Consider the following 17,314-nt stretch of genomic DNA (forward strand, 5'->3'; position numbering starts at 1 on the left):
AAGAGGTAGTGGTAGAAGTTGTAGCGGTAGTAGAAAGTAAGGAGAGCAGTTTTTACCACAAGAAAGGGGAGAGAAGGGAGGCATTAGTAGTGATAGAAAAATTAGATGATAGAAGCAGTCAAGGAGTTGAAGTAGATGTGAAGTCTGAAGACAATAAAAGGGAGCAATTGAGGTTCTGCTTCACCATCAACATTACTCTGTCAGTTTTGTGGAAAATCAGGCAATAATTAACTGATTTCCCGAAACTGTTACCCTTCATAAGTACTGATGTGAGGTGAGGGGAAGGGGTTGAGTGTAGTGGAACAGAAGCCTGTAACCCGATGTGTAGGCCTACAGGTCTGCCGAACTGACGAATCCCTACTGACCTCAATCTTATGAGTCTTTAATAGACTCGCACTCCATCTAATAATAATAATTCTTATTTCTACCAGTACAAGGTATACAGACCATAGCTGACATTAATGACATACTACTATATAGAAAGTTGTTTGTTATGCTGAGCATTTCCCGCAAATTAAGTCAATTTTGTCCCAGGATGCGACCCACACCAGTCCACTAACACCCAGGATGCGACCCACACCAGTCCACTAACACCCAGGATGCGACCCACACCAGTCCACTAACACCCAGGATGCGACCCACACCAGTCCACTAACACCCAGGATGCGACCCACACCAGTCCACTAACACCCAGGATGCGACCCACACCAGTCCACTAACCCCCAGGATGCGACCCACACCAGTCCACTAACACCCAGGATGCGACCCACACCAGTCCACTAACACCCAGGATGCGACCCACACCAGTCCACTAACACCCAGGATGCGACCCACACCAGTCCACTAACACCCAGGATGCGACCCACACCAGTCCACTAACACCCAGGATGCGACCCACACCAGTCCACTAACACCCAGGATGCGACCCACACCAGTCCACTAACACCCAGGATGCGACCCACACCAGTCCACTAACACCCAGGATGCGACCCACACCAGTCCACTAACACCCAGGATGCGACCCACACCAGTCCACTAACACCCAGGATGCGACCCACACCAGTCCACTAACACCCAGGATGCGACCCACACCAGTCCACTAACACCCAGGATGCGACCCACACCAGTCCACTAACACCCAGGATGCGACCCACACCAGTCCACTAACACCCAGGATGCGACCCACACCAGTCCACTAACACCCAGGATGCGACCCACACCAGTCCACTAACACCCAGGATGCGACCCACACCAGTCCACTAACACCCAGGATGCGACCCACACCAGTCCACTAACACCCAGGATGCGACCCACACCAGTCCACTAACACCCAGGATGCGACCCACACCAGTCCACTAACACCCAGGATGCGACCCACACCAGTCCACTAACACCCAGGATGCGACCCACACCAGTCCACTAACACCCAGGATGCGACCCACACCAGTCCACTAACACCCAGGATGCGACCCACACCAGTCCACTAACACCCAGGATGCGACCCACACCAGTCCACTAACACCCAGGATGCGACCCACACCAGTCCACTAACACCCAGGATGCGACCCACACCAGTCCACTAACACCCAGGATGCGACCCACACCAGTCCACTAACACCCAGGTACCCATTTTACTGATGGGTGAACATTTTCCGTAAGGAAACCCGTCCTAATGTTCCCGGGGATCGACCCCCGGACCTCAGTGTATAAGCTGAGTGCGCTACCGACCGAGTACTTAAGTTGGTTAGATGTCGGGTAATTAGCTTAGCATATGCGATTACTTTTATCTCGGCCTGGCTGGCAAAGTGCTCTCTTCACACGCGGAGTGTCCGAGTTCGATTCCCGGACAGGTGGAAACATTTCGACGCGTTTCTTTACACCTCTTGTGTTCACCTAGGAGCAACTGGGTACCTGGGTATTAGTCGACTGGTGTGGGTCGCATCCTGGGGGAAAAGATTGAGGACCCCAATGGAAATAAGACACAGTCCTCGATGGCTCACTGCCTCTCTTGGGTTATCCTGGGTGGATAACTCTCCGGGGTTAAAAATCCGAACGAAATCTTATGTCTTATCTTACATCTGCAACAAGGAGACTTACCTTGTGCACTAAACAGGTTGGACGGTGACTCGGGCGTTATCTCGGGGTGACTCGGGCGTTATCTCGGGGTGACTCGGGCGTTATCTCGGGGTGACTCGGGCGTTATCTCGGGGTGACTCGGGCGTTATCTCGGGGTGACTCGGGCGTTATCTCGGGGTGACTCAGGCATTATCTCGGGGTGACTCAGGCATTATCTCGGGGTGACTCAGGCATTATCTCGGGGTGACTCGGGCATTATCTTGGGGTGACTCAGGCATTATCTCGGGGTGACTCGGGCATTATCTCGGGGTGACTCGGGCATTATCTCGGGGTGACTCGGGCATTATCTTGGGGTGACTCAGGCATTTATCTCGGGGTGACTCGGGCATTATCTCGGGGCGACTCGGGCATTATCTCGGGGTGACTCAGGCATTATCTCGGGGTGACTCAGGCATTTATCTCGGGGTGACTCAAGCATTATCTCGGGGTGACTCGGGCATTATCTCGCGGTGACTCGGGCATTATCTCGCGGTGACTCGGGCATTATCTCGGGGTGACTCGGGCATTATCTCGGGGTGACTCAGGCATTATCTCGGGGTGACTCAGGCATTATCTCGGGGTGACTCAGGCATTATCTCGGGGTGACTCGGGCATTATCTTGGCGTGACTCGGGCATTATCTCTGGGTGACTCGGGCATTATCTCTGGGCGACTCGGGCATTATCTCGGGGCGACTCGGGAATTATCTCGGGGTGACTCGGGCATTATCTCGGGGTGACTCAGGCATTATCTCGGGGTGACTCAGGCATTTATCTCGGGGTGACTCAGGTATTATCTCGCGGTGACTCGGGCATTATCTCGCGGTGACTCGGGCATTATCTCGGGGCGACTCGGGCATTATCTCGGGGTGACTCAGGCATTTATCTCGGGGTGACTCGGGCATTATCTCGCGGTGACTCGGGCATTATCTCGGGGTGACTCAGGCATTATCTCGGGGTGACTCAGGCATTATCTCGGGATGACTCAGGCATTTATCTCGGGGTGACTCAGGCATTATCTCGCGGTGACTCAGGCATTATCTCGCGGTGACTCGGGCATTATCTCGCGGTGACTCGGGCATTATCTCGCGGTGACTCAGGCATTATCTCACGGTGTCCTTAACTGGAGTTGTTAACCTACACCTCACACATCACAACAGTAAATACTATCGAATGCGCATTTGTGTGTGTGTTGATAAGTACTGCTCATGTGTGGAAGGTCCATCCACTATCCTTCAGGTCACCCAGAGATATGGCAACATACACACACTGCCCTGTGTATACCAGAGGTAAGTAATCCAGAATATCCAGGGCTGGGGCGGCAGGTTCTTGGACTGGATTCATCTAATGACCTGATTTGATAATTTACTGGTTACTCGTGCACACACACACCTTGATTCTATACAAGTTCACTGTCAATATTACTCTGTGCTAGTTGACTATCAGCGCTAGTTGACTATCAGGATAGACAACTAGCCTGATGACCTTGACCCAGCGTTCAGTATTGGTGTAGAGACCAACAAGTCAGTGTACAAACACACATGCTACTCACAGTGAAGAGACTCCTGGTCCGTCTGTTGAGAGTATTGAGGTCGTCCTCAGGGGAGCACTTGAGGCCCAGCAACTGATGCTTGAGGTGCTTCCAGCGTGAGACCAAACCCTCCTTTCGCGCCTCCACCACCTCTTCTGCTCCTCCTTCACCTCCTCCTCCTCCTCCTCCTCCTCCTCCTTCTCCTTCTCCTTCACCTCCTCTTAACGCATCACCGTCACCTGTAAAATTTAATTTGTAAGAGTGAAATTTCAATTCCAATTCCTTGCTTCCCTGCTGACTCTTACACCCCCTATGCTGACTGCTGACTCGTGTCCCCTTCCTGCTGACTCTTGTGCCCTTCCTGCTGACTCTTGTACCCTTCCTGCTGACTCGTGTCCCCTTCCTGCTGACTCTTGTGCCCTTCCTGCTGACTCTTGTACCCTTCCTGCTGACTCTTGTGCCCTTCCCGCTGACTCGTGTCCCCTTCCTGCTGACTCTTGTACCCTTCCTGCTGACCCTTGTACCCTTCCTGCTGACTCCTATACCCTCCCTGCTGACTACTATATCTTCCCTGCCTACCCTTCTGTCTTCTGCACCCTACCTGCCTACCCTGCTGACTCCTATACCCTCCCTGCCTACCCTGCTGACTCTTGTACCCTCCCTGCCTACCCTGCTGGCTCTTGTACCCTCCCTGCCTACCCTGCTGACTCTTATACCCCCTCTGCTGACTCCTATACCCTGCCTGCCTACCTCGCTGATTCCTGTACCCTACCTGCTGACTCTATACCCTCCCTGCTGACTACTGTACCCTCCTTGCTGACTCCTGCACCCTCCCTGCTGACTACTGTACCCTCCCTGCTGACTACTGTACCCTCCCTGCTGACTACTGTATCCTCCCAGCTGACTACCCTCCCTGCTGACTACTGTATCCTCCCTGCTGACTGGTTGCATACATAATATTCACAAATAGTTGTTATCAATCTAAGTTAATTTGTGTTTCAAAGTTAATGGTCTGATGCTGTCAACAAGTTAATTACATTCATTAAAGGAAACATTTGCAACGTGTCGCCGTCTTCAGTCCTAAAACAAAGACCAGACTAGCTAACACTCAGGTAAGTAGAGAGTGAGCAGTCAGTCGCAGAAACAGAGCAAAAACCTGACACAGCAGCAGAGCTCTTGACAGCTGGGGACAGCTGGCAGAGCAGATGATAGCTGGCAGAGCAGATGATAGCTGGCAGAGCAGTTGATAGCTGGCAGAGCAGTTGATAGCTGGCAGAGCAGTTGATAGCTGGCAGAGCAGTTGATAGCTGGCAGAGGTACATCAGGCAGAGTTGTTTTTTTTTTTTTTAATTTTCTAAACACTTGTTTTGGATGGCTGGTGAGTATTACATAGTTATTGAAGTCAGAGATGAATTATTTCATAAATCCTGGACTTGTGGTAGTGTGAAGTTGTGTGAGACAACACAGGTGTATTTAGAAGTTCCATTGCAGAGTCGAAGGTGAAGTTCTTTGGCAAACCTTATGTTCATGTTCGCAGGTATAGGGTGGACTTGGCCTGTGGCTGTTGGCTTTAGTTTCTTCGTCAGAGCTGAGGAGTCTTGATCTTATGTCAAGTTGTAGCGGGTATGGAGGTGGTGGCAGGCTGGGCAGGAGTAATTCGGGAAGGTGGTGGGGTCAGGAGTGGATTGGGCAGCTGTGATTGGATAATTTGATGGAATGGTGAAGCCTGCTACGCTAGAGAAAATTTTGAAAGTTCCGGGTGAGGCGGCGGCGTTCACGTGAACATACATGATGCAGTACATGATCTATGTTGCAGCGCAGTCGGGAAGTGTTGTCACAAAGTTGTTTATAGAAGCAAACTGTTGTCACATTGAGAGTTGTCAGAGTCAGCTTAAAGTGTAGTAACTGACTGCAGTTTTAGCCGAGGTGTCACTGCAGTTTTTTTACTTTGGTCCTCGAGTTTATTGTTTCTGGTGATTTCCTTCCTGCAAGGACTTTTGACTGTGTGATCATTTTTCTTGCAGCTGAGAAAATTTGGTTGAGAGGTGGAGATGCAGTCGTTATGAGTGTGACAGTGCCACAACTGGAGAGTATTTCTTTTCCTTCAAATGGCAGTTCTTGGTGAGGTGGGTATGTGCATAGCAGTTCCAACATGGGTGATGTGGTATTCCTGGAATTAATGTGGTAACATGAGATGGGTAAATCTTGACTGAGTGTCTGAGATGCCATGGAGATTTCAGCGAAGGTGACCTTGAATCACAGAGCTGACAGTTGGAATTTTTGCGATAGTCGACGGTGGTCCAGTCATTTTGGTTTTCAATGAATCGTTTCAAGTCGCCTTTTCATTGGCTGATGACGCCGCAATAAAGTTTCTTCACAAACGCCGATTTCTTTGCCCTCAGCGCAGTGGAAGGAGCCACGTCAAAGGCACTGTCCTAGAGAACGTTCGTACCAGAGGCGGTGGTGATTTTCAGCTTCGTCATCTGTAAAGCAGACGGTGATAAGAGTCCTTAGTATTGACGAGGTTTTACGGTCTCATCTGCAGGGTGGTCGTCAGGGGTGTTGCTAGAGTCTGCGTCGTGTTCGAGATGGTCCCACTAAGTGGGCAAACACACACTGTACCAGCTTCCTCAAGTGGTTACTGCTCGGTGGCATGGTTAGTACCTGTGGAAGTCCACTTATGTGTACATCTCTGGAGTAATGTAATGAATGAATTAACTGTGAAATGTGTGTGAATGACTTAATACACAGTTAAGACCGTAGACGAGTATGTAGGGTGGTAGTAGTAGTAAAGGTATTAGTACAGTAGTGGTGAGACGGGTAGGATTTAAGAAGGACCTGGTAACATTGGTCAGAAGACCTGCTGCAGTGATCATCTCTACAAAATTCTCACGTTGGCATCTTTCAACGTCTCCAAATTTGGCAATATCCTGCTGATCAACAATCTGGATATAGTGTAACTTCTGGACTTATGATTGATCGTAGTAATGACAACAATTAGGGCGGCTTCTACACACTTTCGTATTCGTAAATCATCTTCCTGAACGACTAACCTGGCCTCCTTGAACTTCACAAGGTGTCCAACATCGTATCTTGCATGCGCTCTTGTGCTCACGGATCCCACATAGATCTTGTCACACCTCACATGGTGTTATATATACTCCTGCGTTGGTGGTAGAGTCGTTTTTTGTTTTTGTACCAAGTTTTCAAAGGTAGTGAAAGAGTAAGTGCCTATTTTAAGAAGGCTTTTGTCGAATATGTTGGATACGTTATGTGCCACGTCTCAGGCCGTCAAAACGATGCAGCTGGGAGGGTCTCCTTCAACTACATGCAACACATTTCCTGCAATCTCATGTAAAGTACTGGAGAAAATGTAGCGAGCTGGATGAATATGTGTATGTGCACTCTTCCTCGAGGAACTGCAGAATGGAAATCCTGTAAGCCCTTAAGCCTATAACTGCTACTCGTTCAGTTTTAGTGTCACAGTGGGAAAAAGAAATGCAGCATCGCTCTTGTAGGTTGTCTTGCTGTCAGTCTTCAATGAGAAGGAGGGAGTTATCACTTGTAAGTAGAATTATGTCAAGAAACGGCAGTTGGTTGACCTTCTCTAGACTAAATCTAATTGTTGGTTCCAGAGGTGTTGACGGTGTTGTGGATGTTACGCACTTCAAGACTTACGTGTACTATGACTAAAATGGCAGCGAGATATCGCATCCAAGTGATCAAGTACTGGCACTGAGGCTCCGTCTTGATTCCAGGTCTTCCGTTTATTAAATGTCCAGGACTGCACTAAGTGAACCCCTGGCCAACACGAGAACCTGCTTAAATTTAACACCTTCAGAATTATATATGCTCAGAAGAGGCATACAAAATCCATGCTTTTTCGTGGAAATTTGCAGGATTTCCAGTCTGCAGGTCTTTGAGGAAGAGTGCACATACGTCGTACATTCATTCAGCTCGCTACGTTTCCCCCATATTTAATACGTCGTTGCAAGAAACGTGCAACACTGATCCTTAGCAAAACTAACACTAATCAGGTTAAAGGAGAGTTTCCCAGTTACACCCAGCTGAAGGAGAGTTTCCCAGTTACACCCAGCTGAAGGAGAGTTTCCCAGTTACATCCAGATGAAGGAGAGTTTCCCAGTTATATCTTTCTACTGGTCAGGTATATAGAAACAAACGTGTCTACCATACTTAACAAATCTTGCAACTACCGTTGAAACACGAGTGTGTACGGCACAGAGACGATGTTGGACACGTTAATGAGGCCAGGGTAGTCGTCCAGGAAGATGAGTTACGAAAAAAGTGTACAGAGGCTGTACACTGCCGTCACTAAGATAATCCATCGTAAGTCCAGAAGTTACACCATATCCAAATTGTTGATCAACAGGATATTGCCCATTTTGGAGGCTGCTGTACATAGGTGAGTACTTGGTATAGTGAAGCACTGTTGCAGGCCTACTGGCCCATGCTGACACATCTTTCACAATTCCTACCCATCTAAACACAGCTGTAATACTATTCTCTCTACTACTACTGCTACTATTATTACTACTACTACTATTACTACTATTATTTCTATTATTATTTCTATTATTATTTCTATTATTACTATTACTACTACTGTTACCATTAGTATTACTACTACTGTTGCCACTACTATTACTACTACTATTACCACTATTTCTACTACTATTACTACGACTATTACTGCTATTACTACTACCACTACTACTACTGCTACTATACTACTATCTCTGTATTATCACTCAAGACAATACTGGCCTAACGTTCCCTTGAATAAATTTCCTGAAATTCTCACTTAGTCATTTTCACATACATGTTTTTTCTTTACCGGAATAAAAGAAAAACATAGAACACATCGTCAGAATTGAGAGAGAGAGAGTCAAGAGTGAAAAAACTTGTTGAATAAACATTTGTCTGCGGCTCCGTGACAAACAGTGTTTATACTGACTTAGTGTATTACAATAAACAAACGTTGTATCTGAGTGGCACTCATCTCAGTGTTGAGTGTTGGGTATATATTTGTAACGTGATTCTCACAACTCACTCAGGTTCTGTTACAGTCCACTCACAACCTGTTATGCCTCACTCACAACCTGTTACACCTCATTCAGATCCCGTCACAACCCACGCACAACCTGTTACATCCCACTCACCTGTTACAACCCACTCATAACCTGTTACAACCCACTCACAACCTGTTACATCCCACCCACAACCTGTTACAACCCACTCACAACTTGTAACAACCCACTCACCTGTTACAACCCACTCACAACCTGTTACATCCCACTCACAACCTGTTACAACCCACTCACAACCTGTTACAACCCACTCACAACCTGTTACAACCCACTACAACCTGTTACACCTCATTCAGATCCCGTCACAACCCACGCACAACCTGTTACATCCCACCCACAACCTGTTACAACCCACTCACAACCTGTTACAACCCACTCACAACCTGTTACAACCCACTCACAACCTGTTACAACCCACTCACAACCTGTTACAACCCACTCACAACCTGTTACAACCCACTCACAACCTGTTACAACCCACTCACAACCTGTCACAACCTGTTACACCTCACTCAGATCCCGTCACAACCCACTCACAACCTGTTACCACCCTGCGTACGTGGGTGAGGCGTGGGTGAGTGTTGTAACTCACCTGGGTACGTGGGTGAGTGTTGCAACTCACCTGGGTACGTGGGTGAGTGTTGCAACTCACCTGGGTACGTGGGTAAGTGTTGCAACTCACCTGGGTACGTGGGTGAGACGTAGGTGAGCGCTGCAACTCACCTTGGTACGTGGGTGAGGCATGGGTGAGTGTTGCAACTCACCTGAGTACGTAGGTGAGTGTTGCAACTCACCTTGGTACGTGGGTGAGGCGTGGGTGAGTGTTACAACTCTCCTTGGTACGTGGGTGAGTGTTGCAACTCACCTGGGTACGTGGGTGAGTGTTGCAACTCACCTGGGTACGTAGGTGAGTGTTGCAACTCACCTTGGTGCGTAGGTGAGGCGTGGGAGAGTGTTGCAACTCACCTGAGTACGTAGGTGTGTTGCAACTCACCTGGGTACGTGGTTGAGGCGTGGGTGAGTGTTGCAACTCACCTGGGTACGTGGTCGAGGCGTGGGTGATTGTTGCAACCCACCTGGGTACGTGGGTGAGGAGTGGGTGAGTGTTGCAACTCTCCTGGGTACGTGGGCGAGTGTTGCAACTCACCTGGGTGCGTGGGTGAGTGTTGCAACTCATCTGGGTACGTGGTTGATGCGTGGGTGAGTGTTGCAACCCACCTGGGTACGTGGGTGAGGCATGGGTGAGTGTTGCAACCCACGTGGGTACGTGGGTGAGTGTTGCAACCCACCTGGGTACGTGGGTGAGTGTTGCAACTCACCTGGGTACGTGGGTGAGGCGTGGGTGAGTGTTGCAACTCACCTGGGTACGTGGGTGAGTGTTGCAACTCACCTTGTTACGTGGGTGTTTGTTGCAACTCACCTGGGTACGTGGGTGAGTGTTGCAACTCACCTAGGTACGTGTGTGAAGCGTGGGTGAGTGTTGCAACTCACCTGGGTACGTAGGTGAGTGTTGCAACTCACCTTGGTGCGTAGGTGAGGCGTGGGAGAGTGTTGCAACTCACCTGAGTACGTAGGTGTGTTGCAACTCACCTAGGTACGTGGTTGAGGCGTGGGTGAGTGTTGCAACCCACCTGGGTACGTGGGTGAGTGTTGCAACTCACCTGGGTACGTGGTCGAGGCGTGGGTGATTGTTGCAACCCACCTGGGTACGTGGGTGAGGCGTGGGTGAGTGTTGCAACTCTCCTGGGTACGTGGGCGAGTGTTGCAACCCACCTGGGTACGTGGGTGAGTGTTGCAACTCACCTGGGTACGTGGGTGAGTGTTGCAACTCACCTGGGTATGTGGGTGAGGCGTGGGTGAGTGTTGCAACTCGCCTGGGTACGTGGGTGAGTGTTGCAACTCACCTGGGTACGTGGGTGAGGCGTGGGTGAGTGTTGCAACTCACCTGGGTACGTGGGTGAGGCGTGGGTGAGTGTTGCAACTCACCTGGGTACGTGGGTGAGGCGTGGGTGAGTGTTGCAACTCACCTGGGTACGTGGGTGAGGCGTGGGTGAGTGTTGCAACTCCACACACTGCTAACAGAAGGGCCCATGACACCATATCTCCTGGAAATTAAAATCAGAATTAATATATCAAGCGAATCATTGCACAGGAAAAACAATGATCAGTCAGGCTGATCACCAGTGTTTCATTGTAGCTTAAGTGTTGCTGAGGAACTCAGACATCTAATGCGGAGATATTGATTTTTTTTTACTAATAAACCGGTATACCAGAGTAGATACTGTGGCAGTTGGAGCTCAGGACGTTTGGGTGTTGATGAGCACTTAAGTGGTCACAGTACTGTAACTGGAACAGTATGTTGATGATGACACTGTACATAGATGATGACTTGTGATGCTACTACTGGTTCACTCTACCTGCTGATGCTGATGCTGCTGCTGATGATGCTGATGATGCTACTGCTGCTGATGATGCTGATGACGCTGATGCTGATGCTGCTACTGCTGCTGCTGCTGATGCTACTGCTGCTGATGATGCTGCTGATGCTCATGCTGCTGCTGATGCTGCTGATGCTGATGACGCTGATGCTGATGCTGCTGATGCTACTGCTGCTGCTGATGCTCCTGATGCTGATGCTCCTGCTGATGGTGCTGATGCTGCTAGTGCTGCTGCTGCTACTGCTGATGCTGCTGCTACTGCTGATGCTGCTGCTACTACTGCTGATGCTGCTACTGCTGCTGCTGCTGCTGATGTTGCTACTGCTGCTGCTGCTGCTACTGCTGATGCTGCTACTGCTGATGCTGCTGCTACTACTGCTGATGCTGCTACTGCTGCTGCTGCTACTGCTGCTACTGATGCTGCTGATGCTACTGCTGATGCTGTTGCTACTGATGCTGATGTTGATGCTGCTACTGATGCTGATGCTACTGATGCTGCTACTGCTGCTACTGATGCTGCTGATGCTGCTACTGCTGCTGCTGATGCTGCTACTGCTGCTGCTGATGCTGCTACTGATGCTGATGCTGATGCTGCTGCTGATGCTGATGCTGATGCTGATGCTGCTGCTGCTGCTGCTGATGCTACTGCTGCTGATGCTTGCTTAGCTATTGCGATGCTTAACATGCTGCTGCTGCTGCTGCTGCTGATTGCTGCTAACTTTAACGATTAACGCTGCTTGCTCAGCGCTGCGCTATTGCGGTCAAGCTGCTGCTGCTGCTGCTGCTGCTGCTGTAACTGCTGCTGCTGCTGCTAACGCTTGCATGCTGCTGCAACGCTGCTGCTGCTGATGCTGATTGCTGCTTTGATGCTGCTGCTGGTGCTGCTGATTAGCAACAGCATTGCAGCTACTGCTGCTGATGATTAACGCAACGCTGCTGCTGATGCTGCTGATTAACTGCTAACTGTGCATGCTGCTGATGCTGCTGCAACTTGCTGCTGCTGCAACTGCTGCTGCTGCTGCTACTGCTGCTGCAAGCTGCTACTGCTAGCAGCAGCAAGCACTGCTACGATGCTGCGGATGCTGCCAGCACGCTTGCTGCTGCTGATGCTGCTGATGCTGCTGCTGTATAACTGTCTGCTGCTGCAACGCTGCTGCGTGCTTGCTGCTGCTGCTGCTGCTGCAATGCTTAACAGCAGCAACGCTGCTTGAATGCTGGCTGCAACAGCTAAGCTGCTGCTGATGCTGCTGCTGCTGCTGATTAACGCTGCGCTGATGCTGCTGATGCTGCTGCTGCTGCTGCTGCTGCTGAACAACTTGCTGCTGCTGCTGCTGCTGCTGCTGCTTGCTGATTAACGCTGCTGTTAACGCTGCTGCGCTAACGCTGCTGATGCTGCTTGATGCTTGATTAACGCTGCTGATGCTGCTGATCTGACTGATGCTGATGCTGCTGCAACGCTGCAACTGCTGCTGCTGCTTAACGGTGCTTGCTGCTGATGCTGCTAACGAATTAACGCTGCTGGTGCTGCAGCTGATGCTTTGATGCTGCTAACAAGCGCGCAAGCGCTGCTGCTTAACTTGCTGATGCTGAGCGCTTAACGCCTGCTGCTGCAGCTGCTGCTTGCTTAGCAAGCAGCAACGCTGCTGCTGCGCAACGCTTAGCAGCAGCAGCTGCTGCTCGCTGCTGCTGCTGCTGCTGCTGCTACTGCTGATGCTGCTTCGCTGCTGATGCCTGCAACGCTGCTGCGTTAGCAACGCTGCTGCTGCTGCTGCTGCTGATGCTGTTAACTGCTGTCTGCTGCTGCATGCTAACGCTGCTTAGCTGCTGCTGCTGCAAGCTGCGCTGCTGCGCGTACATAGCTGCTTAGCTGCTGCTGTCTGCTGCAACTGCTAGCAACGCTGCGCAATGCTTGCTGCATGCTAACGCATTATAACTGCTACGATGCTGCTGATTGCTGCTGCTGATAAGACTGCTTGCTTGCTGCTGCTGCTGATGATGCCGCTACTGCTGCTGATACTGCTGCTGATGCTGCTACTGCTGCTGATGCTGCTGCTGATGCTGCTGCTGCTGATGCTGCTACTGCTGCTGCTGATGCTGCTGATGCTGATGCTGATGCTGCAACTGCTGCTGATGCTACTGCTGCTGATGCTGCTACTGCTGATGCTGCTACTGCTGATGCTGCTGATGCTGATGTTGCTACTACTGCTGATGCTACTGCTGATGCTACTGCTGCTGATGCTGCTACTGCTGATGCTGCTGATGCTGATGCTGCTGATGCTGATGCTACTGCTGCTGATGCTGCTACTGCTGATGCTGCTGCTACTGCTGATGCTGCTACTGCTGCTGATGCTACTGCTGCTGATGCTGCTACTGCTGATGCTGATGCTGCTGATGCTGCTACTGCTGCTGATGCTGCTACTGCTGCTGATGCTGATGCTGCTACTGCTGATGCTGATGCTGCTACTGCTGATGCTGCTACTGCTGCTGATGCTGATGCTGCTGATGCTGCTACTGCTGATGCTGCTACTGCTGGTCTTAACCGCTTAACGTTAACGCTTAGCACGATGCTGATGCTGCTGATGCCCAACGCTTAACGATGCTGCTGCTGATGATGCTGCTGATGTTGCTGCTGATGCTGAAGTGCCTTAACGCGGTGCCAGCTGCGGTGTGCTGCTGCCAACGATTAACGCTGATGCAGTGCGCTGCTGCCCTGATGCTACTGCTGATGCTGCTACTGCTGATGCTGATGCTGCTGCGCTTGCTTATGCTGCTACTGCTTAACGATTAACGGTACTGCTGATGCTGCTACTGCTGCTGATGCTGATGCTGCTGATGCTGATGCTGCTGCTGCTGCTGATGCTGCTACTGCTGCTGATGCTGCTACTGCTGCTGATGCTGATGCTGATGCTGCTGATGCTGATGCTGCTACTGCTGATGCTGATGCTGCTGCTGCTGATGCTGCTACTGCTGATGCTGCTGATGCTGATGCTGCTACTGCTGCTGATGCTGCTGATGCTGCTGATGCTGCTACTGCTGATGCTGATGCTGATGCTTAACGCTGATGCTGCCTTAACGCTTGCTTGCTGATGCTGATGCTGATGCTGCTGATGCCCGATGCTGCTCTGCTGATGCTGATGCTGCTGCTGCCAGTGCTGCCCAACAACGCGCTGCTGCTGATGCTGCTACTGCTGATGCTGCTGATGCTGATGCTGCTACTGCTGCTGATGCTGCTACTGCTGCTGATGCTGCTGATGTTGATGCTGCTGATGCTGATGCTGCTACTGCTGCTGATGCTGCTACTGCTGCTGATGCTGATGATGCTGCTGATGCTGATGATGCTGCTGATGCTGATGCTGCTACTGCTGCTGATGCTGCTGCTGCTTATGCTGATGCTGCTGATGCTGATGCTGCTACTGCTGCTGATGGTGCTACTGCTGCTGCTGCTGCTACTGCTGATGCTGATGCTGCTGATGCTGATGCTGCTGATGCTGCTACTGCTGCTGATGCTGCTACTGCTGCTGATGCTGCTGCTGCTGATGCTGATGCTGATGCTGCTACTGCTGCTGATGCTGCTACTGCTGATGCTGATGCTGCTGATGCTGATGCTGCTGATGCTGATGCTGCTGATGCTACTGCTGCTACTGCTGATGCTGCTACTGCTGATGATGCTGATGCTGCTACAGCTGATGCTGTTACTGCTGATGCTGCTACTGCTGATGCTGCTACGGCTGATGCTGCTACTGCTGATGCTGCTGATGCTGCTACTGCTGATGCTGCTACTGCGATTAACGCTGATGATGCTGCTGTACGATTAACATTTGCTGCACGATTAACGCCGCTGCAACAATTAGCAGCAGTGCTGCTACTGCTGATACTGCTGATACTGATGCTGTTGATGCTGCTACTGCTGGTGCTGCTGATGCTGCCGCTGCCAACACTGCAGTGCTGCTGCTGCTGCTGGTGCTGCGCAGCTGCTGCTGCTATTGATCACAACTGCTGATGCTGCTGTTACCACACCTCTGCTGCCTGCTGCTGCTAATGAGCCAATGCTACTGCCTACTACTGCTAATGCCACTGCTGCTACTGCTAGTACTACTGCACAGCTAAAATGCTGCCAGGCCTTACTGCTAATGCTGCTGGCCCCACTAGTGCTACTAATGCTAATGCTGCTGCTACTGCTGCTGCCTTTAATGCCTGCTACTGTGCTGCTACTGCTACTGCTAATGCTACTGCTAATGCTGCTGCTGCTAATGCTGCTGCTACTGTTGCTACTGTGCTGCTGCTAGTGCTGCTGCTGTTGCTGCTAGTGCTGCGCTGCTGCTGCTGCACTGCTAATGCTACTGCTGCTAGTGCTAGTACTAGTACTGCTAATGCTAGTGTGCTGCTGCTGCTGCTAGTGCTGCTGCTGCTAGTACTGCTGTAATGCTGCTGCACTGATACTGCTAGTGCTGCTGCTAGTGCTGCTGCTGCTGTAGTACTGCTACTAATGCTGCTGCTAGTGCTGGTACTGCTGTGCTGCTGCTATTGCTACTAGTGCTGCTAATGCTGCTAGTGCAGTAACACTGCTGTTGCTGCTAGTGCTGCTGCTAGTGCTGCTGCTGATATGCTGCTGTGCTGCTAGTGCTGCTAATTGCTGCTGCTAGTGCTGGTACTTTGCTAGTACTGATGCTAGTATGTGTGCTGCTGTAGTGCTGTGTTAGGAGTTGCTGCTGCTGCTGCTGCTGCTGATGCTCTGCTGCTGGTGCTGCTGCTGCTGCTGTGTGCTCAGTGCTGCTATGATGCTGCTGGTGCTGATACTGCTGCTGGTGTGCTGGTGCTGCTAGTGCTGGTGCCTGCTGTGCTGATGCTGCTAGTGCTGCTGCTGCTGCTGCTGCTGTTGCTGCTGTGCTGCTGCTGGTACTGATGCTGCTGCTGATGCTGCTAATTGCTGCTGTGCTGCTGCTAGTGCTGCTGCTGATGCTGCTGCTGGTGCTGCTGGTGCTGCTGCTGGTATGTGCTGCTGCTGCTGCTATTGCTGCAGTGCTGCTGCTAGTGCTGCTGCTTTGTGCTGCTGATGGCACACTGCTGGTGCTGTGCTGCTGCTAGTGCTGCTGCTGTGCTGCTGGTAACTGCTGCTGGTATGTGCTGCTGTGCTGCTGATGCTATTAATTGCTAGTATGCTGCTGTGCTGCTGTGCTAGTAATTGCTGGTAGCTGCTGCTGCTGCTGGTGCTGCTGCTGGTGCTAATTGCTGCTGATGCTGCTGCTGTGCTGCTGATGCTGCTGCTGGTGCTGCTGCTTCAGTGCTGTTCTGCTGCTGGTGCTGCTGATGCTGCTGGTGCTGGTGCCTGGTGCTGCTGCTGGTGCTGCTGCTGGTGCTGGTGCTGCTGCGCTGGTGCTGCTGCTGGTGCTTATGCTGCTGATGCTAGTGCTGCTGCTGTGCTGCTGATGCTGCTGCTGCTGGTACTGCTGCTGGTGCTGCTGTTGGTGCTGCTGCTGATGCTGCTGCTGTGCTGCTGCTGTGCTGCTGTTAACAGTACTGTTGCTGCTGTGCTGCTGCTGGTGCTGCTGTGCTGCTGCTGGTAGCTGTTGGTGCTGCTGCTGGTACTTGCTGTTGCTGCCCGCTGTTGCTGCTGGTGCTAATGCTATAGTACTGCTAGTAATGTGATACTAGTGCTAGTGCTGCTAGTAGTACTGCTACTGCTGCTGTTGCTGCTGATGCTGCTGCTGCTGCTGCTCGTGCTGCTGCTGTTTGCTGTAGTGCTGCTGTAGTACTGCTGGTAACTGTTGCTGCTGATGCTGCTGCTGTGCTGCTAGTGCTGCTACAGTACTAGTGGTGCTGCTGCTGTGCTGCTAGTGCTGCTGCTATTGCTGCTAGTGCTAGTACTGCTAGTGCTGCTAATGTGTGTGCTATTGCTGTTGCTGTGTGTGCTGCTGCTGCTGCTAGTGCTGCTGCTGCTGCTGCTGCTGCTGCTGCTCGTGCTGCTGCTAGTGCTGCTGCTAGTGCTAGTGCTGCTGCTAGTGCTGCTGGTAGCTGCTTTGGTACTGCTGCTGCTGCTGTGTTGCTGCTAAATACTAATGCTACTAATGCTAATGCTACTGCTGTGCTGCTAATGCTGCTGCTAATGCTAGTACTGTCCTGCTGC

General features: G+C 51.1%; 1 protein-coding gene across 1 annotated transcript in view; it reads right to left on the reverse strand.

Annotated features, from left to right (window-relative positions):
* LOC128686479 (collagen alpha-1(XVII) chain) overlaps nucleotides 1–17,314 on the reverse strand; it is an 88,307-nt gene that overhangs the window by 33,367 nt on the left and 37,626 nt on the right. Inside the window, exons 2-3 of the mRNA XM_053773427.2 lie at nucleotides 10,780–10,857; nucleotides 3,666–3,883 (exon numbers count right to left, since the gene is read on the reverse strand). Coding sequence (XP_053629402.1) covers nucleotides 3,666–3,883; nucleotides 10,780–10,852 — 291 coding nt within the window. The 5' untranslated portion in view covers nucleotides 10,853–10,857. The remainder of the gene's footprint in view (nucleotides 1–3,665; nucleotides 3,884–10,779; nucleotides 10,858–17,314) is intronic.

Source organism: Cherax quadricarinatus, chromosome 17 (genome assembly GCF_038502225.1).
Source record: "Cherax quadricarinatus isolate ZL_2023a chromosome 17, ASM3850222v1, whole genome shotgun sequence".
Classification (NCBI taxonomy): Eukaryota; Metazoa; Arthropoda; class Malacostraca; order Decapoda; family Parastacidae; genus Cherax; species Cherax quadricarinatus.